This window comes from Varroa destructor, unplaced genomic scaffold, assembly GCF_002443255.2.
Source record: "Varroa destructor unplaced genomic scaffold, Vdes_3.0 BEIS01000006.1, whole genome shotgun sequence".
NCBI lineage: Eukaryota > Metazoa > Arthropoda > Arachnida > Mesostigmata > Varroidae > Varroa > Varroa destructor.
The window spans coordinates 13,929,410-13,937,479 of NW_019211459.1; the positions used below are offsets into that span (position 1 = coordinate 13,929,410).

Genomic DNA, 8,070 nt, shown 5'->3' on the forward strand with positions numbered 1-8,070 from the left:
TTATGATATCGATGATAAAAGGAGACATTTATTAGTAAATAATATATAGAACCCGTTGTTTTTATTTCCTATGCTCGAAAAGAGTGTACATCGATAGTTATAATAATATAACTGAAATTAATGTGCACATATAACGCCCTCATTTCCCGATACAAGTCCTGCAGTACACGTCCACTTTGAAATATATCCCCGGCCTGTTACATAGTTTTGTAGGGATTGCAGAACCGGCACAGGTCCTTATACAACCGTTTCCTCTTTCGGATATCACCCAAAAGCCAGCTCGAGTGCGTTATCTTTAGAGGAAATAGTCCGGTTGGGGCTTTTTTGTTGGGATGCCCCGGCTTTCTTGAGGGGCTGCCTCAAATATCGTGAAGTCTCGTTGAAGGTACTCGTCTAATTCCAGGATCGCTGCTACGTTTCCGCATCTACAATACATACGGTTAAATGAAGCGCACATCGATCACAAGTTAATATTAATTATATCTAATACAAAATTGTTAGTGTGAAACTTATCTGGAGATATCTTAGATGTTCTAATAGTGAAATCTAACAATACGAATTTGTATGCACAGATCATTCATCTGCGTAATTATAATTTTACAAAGTAGCAATAATTACAACGGTTAAGTATAATGAAGCATGTTATGCAAGTTTTTAATTAAATTTGTCAGAGTGTTGTTGTAAAGCTTTTTTCTAAAGGACAATGTCTTACCGGTAACAGTAATTAGGCGCGGACCAGACAGTAAGAACGAGTTCATTAAAGTGCCACTTGTAACCCTCCATAACCAGTTGATGAGCCCTAAAGTGGAAATAGGGTTTCATTACTGTTTACTAATTATTATATAAAAAATGTCCCAAAAATGTTCAACCATCAATGTCATTAATTTCTGATTGTTCTTTTTCATTATTACTATTTTGTATTATTATTATTTATTCTTATTATTACTATTTTGAATTAATATAGAGTAGATATATATTAACTTTCGAAAAGAAGAAGTATTTTGAAATACTATTCCTATGATAATGTAACAAAAGTAAAAATATAATATTGCGAGTAGCTTCAGGCGGACCGACCTAAGCGGCTTACAATTAGCCCGAAACGAAAAGTTTGAGATGTTCGGAATATTAATAGGCATTGGTCTAAATAACCAAGATTATTAACACGATTCACCAACGAGAAAAGAGGATTGTAAAATTATAGCGAAACTTTCTAGAAAGTATCCGTCGCATCTTAAAACGATGAAACCGGGAAGATTATGTTCCAACAATGAACTATGGGTGAAGATTCTTGGCGCAGTTTATGGGAAAGATTGTTTGGAGCGATGAAGCTACATTAAATTAGATGGCACAACATATCGACGTAACTGGGCACTGTATTATACTAACTGAACGACTGTAAGTCCAGATATTACACACAAACTTATTAGAAGTTATTGTGTGGTGTGGCACTTCAAGCAAAAAGTTAATTGAACTATTATTTCTCGATAATACATTAGCTGGCACCAGTTACTTCAATGTACTGCAACAATCTGTTTTACTACGTATTCAGAAAAATGGTAAAAATGGCGCATTCGTTTCAAATTTTCGCAGCAGGACAAAACGTTTCAACACTATAATCGTCATGTATGAGCATATCTTGGGTCCGGATAAGCTGGACGAAGAAACTTTATAGAATACCCTACCCGTTTTCTGGACTTAATGCCAATAAAGTCTTTCTTAAAATATACCGCAAAGTCTATGCCAGAAAACCAAAAACTTTAGAAGATTTAAAAGCTGCAACTAAACAAGAGTGAGTCACAACATTACCTGGGATGTTTGATAAAATTAGTGAATCAACAGACCGCCGTTGTCAGCAACCTATTGACCATAACAACAATAAACAATAATAATAAACAATACTAATAATAATTTTAATCATCTACGCTAGGAAGAAGGGATATTTTATCAAAATTATTTTGATTATTCAAAAAAAAATTAATTATTTAGAATATGTAAATAAAAGCTAATGCTATATTGAATCATAGTATACATTTTTGGGATAACAAAATTCATCTCAGTCAATTGCATAGTAATTATAGCAACCGTTGTAGTATCGGTATTTGTTTCTAAAAAATGCGAAAGAGCAAAGCATTGTATGCAACAGCCAAGTAAACGTAAAAAAATTCAAAGTTTGCTTCAGAAAATCTAGTGTCAGAAAACATTTGATGACGAAAAGTTCGTCTGCAATATTAGAATTTCTAATTTTCGGACGCCGAATTCACGAGGCAATCATAGGACAAATACCGTTATAATAATTGATCACTTCGAGCCACTTACTTTACCTGCAAATCATATCGATGTTATTGGCCGTGTTAAATTGTTGGACAACATCGCTGCCAAAGAGGTACCCAGCGCCACGAGGGCTAACACCCCAACCCTGTGTTTCCTCGGGGTCAGACCACAAAAGATCGCACATGGGACCGTCATGGGGCACCTATCAAACAAGCAAAACGTAAAAAGCAAAGTAATACGCGTTTCGCAATATCTGTAACGGAAATAATTTTTTCGAGCTATATGTCAGTGAAGAAGACCCGTAATTAATAAAGGTGGCCGCGACGTCCTGTAACTGTCGCACACTTTAAACCGTTAAGTATTATTCAGAACAGGTAGTTCCTAGCGCGAAACGAAGTGTGTTTACGCCCGGATTCAAACCTATATTTAAAATTACTTGACACACGCTTTAGCCACTGAGCTATCATGGGGTTGTTCCTCGGAACATATGAAAATTGACACTCCGTGGTTAAACTAGAAAATGTTTCACTCAAAAATATTCAACAAATTTTAAACGTATAACATGATTTAATTTGAATTGAATGTGTATTTTTCAACAATGACCTTTGATCTCATATGACGAAACATAGCCTTCGATGCTGGTGTAGAGAACGAAAGTCAGACTCTTCAAGTGCGTTGTTATGGGACAGCTCTAAATGGGAAAGCTAAAATTGCACACAGTTAATTGCTGTCACCGAAACGGGGTCGTCAGTATCTGAGCCTGTATGGTTACGGTTTAGCTCACAACTAATTGCCTCAAACGCATACCTCTTGTTTACGGTCGATGGTACGAATTTGGTCGAGCCTTTGGATCGATGGCGAAAGACCACCATGCACACAGAAGATCTTCCCGTCAATGATAGCCGATAACGAAAGGTAGTCAAAAATTTCTGTACAATATCGCCACACCGTAACACTGTTATATTTGCGGAGGCACTCATCGTAAAAGCCGTACACCTGTCATCATAAAACGCGATTAAATAAACAGACGTAGGCAAGCTTCCATGTATCCTCTTTCATTATACCATATATTCAGTAGAGTCGAACGAAACAAGAGCGCTGCCGCTATACGCTCCATAATAGGTACCGCATGATGCACCACAAAAAATTCAAACATGTAAACATTTCTGGTGTGAACTGAAAACGAATCGAGCTTAAAAATGATTGAACGTGTAGTTGCTAATAGACCACTAACCTGTGTAATCTGGCGACTTTCATGATTGCCACGAATTAACGTAATTCGGTCAGGATACCGCACTTTCAGTGCTAGCAGCAACAGGAACGTCTCAACGGAGTAAAAACCACGATCTACGAAGTCGCCCATAAATAGATAGTTTGTGTTGGGCACATCACCACCTACCCGAAATAGCTCTTTCAAATCGTAGAATTGGCCGTGAATATCGCCGCACACCTGCATGACGATACGGGGAAGACGCGCACAGGCGAACATCGCTAACAAACTAATAATGTTCATTGTTTTTTACTTTGATAAACGCTTATTGTAATCTATCATCGTTTGAGATTCATGTAACTACTTACTGTGACAGGGGCATCCACCGTCTGCACGTTGCTTTCCTCGATGAGAATTTCGCGCGCCTTGGCGCAAAGTGCTTTCACTTCGGCTTCCCGAATAATTTCACACCGACGTAACTGTTCGATCTGACGGTCCAAATCAGACGTGGAATTTGCCAGGCCATTTCCGTCGGCCATGATGCTACTGGAGTTGCCACTTCTTGCTCGTCAGTAATTTGCCGTTTGTTGTCTCAACAACGCGGTGGACAATAGGCCTCGAAGAGGTCAAGACTCCCCGAATCGAATGAGATCTCTAGTCGCAAATGGACCAATAAATAATTAGAACTAGACGTTTACAGCGAGCTACAGAACGCTGCAACGCATTTCATCTAAGGTGGCGAATGTCTTATAGTTTTAGGTTATAGCGAGCAAATATGATAGAGTGGGTTTGCCACAGATAACAAACGCTTTATCTTCAATATCTGAGGTTATTAATTCGTTGGCCATTCGCACTAATGGTTTAGTGTGATCAAGACGAACTAATTTATACTATAGCTTACGAGGTATTTGATAATCACGTTCTATTTTGCAGTCAATACTGTATCTGAAGAAAGAGTGATACTCTGTCAACGAAGCATAATTATTTGAAACGTGTTCGTCATTATTAGCGCTAGCTTGGCGGTCTTATTTCTTGTCACAGTCAAATGTCGCCGACAAAAAAACAATCTCGTCCAAAATACTCATCTCAAACTATTATATCTGTCCCATATAAGATGATTGTGATTTCTTGATTTCCAAACAGGCACACACTTTAACGGCATTCAAAAACAAATTTTGAGTGTGAAACGTTGATCTTTTACGGAAATATCGATTATATAGAATTAAGCAGCCGAGGCTGGTGCTTGAACATGCTCCACACATGTCACTCTGATCCTCACTAACAAAGTATATCAGACTCAGGTCAGATATTCATGCGCATCGTAAGTAACTGGGTAAGTTGCGAACTTGATTTTCAGCATAATACTTGTACTAATTAGGGCTATTATTACTAATAAATAATTGTTTCGATTTCAACACTAGGACTAAAGTAGGCGGTAGCGCCAGCGGTTGAAAGCCAGAAGGTTTGATTCTCGTCGAGCGCATGCAAACTGACGGGGGCTAGTACTTGCGCGTTTGTTATTATACTATATAGTTACGTTTTTGTGTTCATGCTTGTCATTTATGCTATACATCTCGGTCTAATAATGCGAATACACGACTAACGGCCGTTGAAGTTGTCCGAACTAATTTAGGTGTTTCTGCGGCCACATTTTTCAAGTCATCAGTCTTAACAATACCTCGTATGCAAATATTGAAATATATCGATTTCTACTGCATCGATATGACCACCAGATAGCGAATTATTTTATTGCTTTCCAATGTCATATGCAACAGTGTGCTAATGGGTGGGTAGTCGTTATGAGATGAGAAAATTAACTTTTCTCCCTAATGAACTTTTTGCTCGATTAACCTTCCTATTTACTAATTCCCACTTATATACGATACTGATTTGAACCATTTTTTTGGAATAAATTTACCAACTGAACTAGATAGAGAGATACAGATATATTAGGGAGGAGACTTGCTATCTTCGTCAAGAACTACTAACAAGATTTTTCCATTTGAGTATAAGCTAATAGTTAGTCATCGGCAACGAAGAAACCCGATTCTATAAAGGTTAAATGAATAATAATAATAATTTTAGATCGTAAATGAAGCATGTCCATAGTGTCGATGTAAATAAAATAAACGTAAGCTTTTAAAAACCTTTTCAAAATGCGAGCCCCATGCCCTATGCGTTGTAGCTATTATATTCATATGTAGATACATTATCATTTTACAGAAAATGTCTGTTCCGCGACCAGGCATGGCTCTCGTTTGGCAGTCTCCTCCACGTGTTTACCTCTGGCTGGCCACTCAATGAAGACCTTTATTAGCACTCTAAAGTCTGCAAGAAGTGCCTTTTCTACTAATACTGCTCATGGCCATATTTACCGGAAGCATTACATCAAAATAAGCTTGACCGCACTCATTCCGCAAATTCACACAGTACCTCGTTTGTACGTAATATATAGGTCCCCCGTTATATTATATTGCTTCACTGTTCACTGCCAAATGCTGTGACTTGGCGTTTTCAGTCTGACTGTTTATCCCAGTATCTCTCTGTTTCGAGTTTTATGTCCGGTATTGCCACTAGGCATTCCATCTGACGGCAGGTTGGCTTCGAAACGAAACCTATCTATGCCCGACCACAGCGTGTCCTTTGGATCAGCAGGCAAATACGTTACCCACTAAACTATCACGGGGCAGCTTCTGCTACAACTTTCTTAAACTACTCTATCTTGTTTCTCAATTAGACAAAAGAAATCGTGCCAGCTACATCGCAAGCTACCGCGAAAGTATTCGATAATTGTTTCACTGCATAAACAATACGTCCTGTCGACTTTCATACCGACTTTCGTATCGTCTTTAATTCACTCAGGTAATTCCCTCTATGAACTCGGCTTTGTATAACTTCCGTGCCTGTTTTAACCTATTCCCAACTTCCATCTCTTGATGAACTCTTTTACATACTGTTTATGGTAGTGATGCTAACTAAGAGATCCTTGCGCAGATGCAATTAGCTCGAAACACTTCCTTTCATCAAATCACAGCACTACGTCAATCGCTATAACTAGCGTTCACTACTGCCAATAAGAAAAAAAGCTTTCTTTTTCGTCTTTCTATTCCGTTTCTTTCTACCATTACAAATAATGCTATGCAATAATTACTAGCGAAACGGTTAATCACTAGCCCATTTATTTGCTTGGCTACATCAGGTTGCAAACACGCGAAGTAAGTGTTGGTTGACAGTCTTTTACCACAGAAACAGACAGAGAGCGACTAACTCATAACTGTTGATCCCCTTTCTCCGGGAAACAGAGACAGTGGCACAACGCCACGATCACGAACGGTCAGTCGTAATCGGTAGTTGACGCATCAGCAGCATGACGCCAAGGACGCTCTGGTCACCGCATTACCAACGTGTGTAGTATAATAGCTAACTGTTGCGATTATATATATATCGACTTAATGGAACGAGCACGAACCGGCCAACAACAAGCTTTCTGTAGCACTGCACTTTTACAATAGCTTCTTTACTTTACGATCACTTGGATTGTTGATGACAGTAACAAATACCTGCTTACAGATCGCCACTCTGAGCGCCAGCACATCGGCGCCCTATCCGTTCTTTTTTGTGTTTCCTCTATCTCGTGCCAGCGTCACCATTTTACGGAGGAACCGAGTAACCGCCGGCGACAGGTCGCCGGGTCCACTTCACGAGCGGTGATGGCTTGCGGTGCTGTCTCTGCCACGACAACCTTCGAATGTTACTCAAATCACCCACTGCATGCTATCATCCACCTAAAGCCTTTTATAAACCGGCTTTTCTACTATACGATTTTAAGGGATAAGCTGATAGCACCAATAGTGCTTGCCTTTCGTCGCTGTGATTGTCCCTATTGCTCGTCACAGTGCCGTCAACCAATTGCCTGCTGACTTGGTGCAAACAACAATAGCGGCGGTAGCAATCGAACGGCAGAATGGGCTGGTGTTCAACTGGACAGGAGACGGTAGGAGATGTACAGCGTTTGTCGTTGACAGGGGTGAGCAACCCAGTTGGTTGTTCAACGTAGTCACCAAAGTGGCGGCGGTATAGCAACAATAGATAAATGAGTCAGCGTACTGGAAAAGTGGCGGCTTCAAACCGGCCTGCGGTGGCGGTTCTGGGTCGCAATCGCTATTGCAGTTGCTAGTAGCCAATGGTCATTTTATTTGAGTGGTGACGGCCGCCCCGCTATCAATGCGTTGCCGGCGGGGGCAGCGGCAGCGGCAACGACGGCAACGGCGTTAGCCGATGTTCGGCGCATTCTTCATGATGACGGCGACAGCTAACGATTCTCATAGGTGACGACAGTGTGAAGCGGCTGGCCTTTTCCTTTTCTTTCGTAAGTACAGATCAACGAGTAAGAGAGAAAGGGGACTTTATCCGCCACCGGCGGGGAATCGATACGCCCCTATGCCGCCGGAATCGTCTGTCTGTTGTATTGTGAATGTATCATGATCATGCTGACGATATTCTGGCTGTTTTCCGCTAGGAGCGATTGCAGACAGACTAAGAACAGACTAGGAGGGGAAGCCATGGTAAGTCAGCGACAAACTACTGGG

General features: G+C 40.3%; 1 protein-coding gene across 7 annotated transcripts; it reads right to left on the reverse strand.

The window, feature by feature from the left end:
• Positions 1–27: 27 nt before the first annotated feature.
• LOC111253107 (serine/threonine-protein phosphatase 4 catalytic subunit) lies at positions 28–7,941 on the reverse strand. 7 transcript variants are annotated; one of them, XM_022812047.2, is made up of 7 exons: positions 7,050–7,941; positions 3,850–4,135; positions 3,506–3,721; positions 3,079–3,267; positions 2,322–2,473; positions 713–799; positions 28–425 (listed from the first exon to the last, which is right to left on the reverse strand). In XM_022812047.2, exons 2-7 carry the CDS (start codon positions 4,018–4,020, stop codon positions 296–298), a joined length of 945 nt encoding a protein of 314 aa, XP_022667782.1. In that variant the 5' UTR covers positions 4,021–4,135; positions 7,050–7,941; the 3' UTR covers positions 28–295. The 7 variants fall into 7 exon arrangements, with proteins under 7 accessions (XP_022667782.1, XP_022667779.1, XP_086848956.1 ...); XM_022812044.2 differs by having other exon boundaries at positions 7,042–7,941; XM_086992830.1 differs by having other exon boundaries at positions 6,951–7,941.
• Between the last annotated feature and the right edge of the window lie 129 nt (positions 7,942–8,070).

Excerpts from the sequence above, each read along its gene's own strand:
- LOC111253107 (XM_022812047.2), bottom strand. The coding sequence starts at position 4,020 with ATGGCCGACGGAAATGGCCTGGCAAATTCCACGTCTGATTTGGACCGT. Across the intron at positions 3,722-3,849 it reads CGGTGGATGCCCCTGTCACA|GTGTGCGGCGATATTCACGG; the intron begins GTAAGTAGTTAC and ends ATCGTCATGCAG. Across the intron at positions 800-2,321 it reads AACATCGATATGATTTGCAG|GGCTCATCAACTGGTTATGG; the intron begins GTAAAGTAAGTG and ends TTTCCACTTTAG.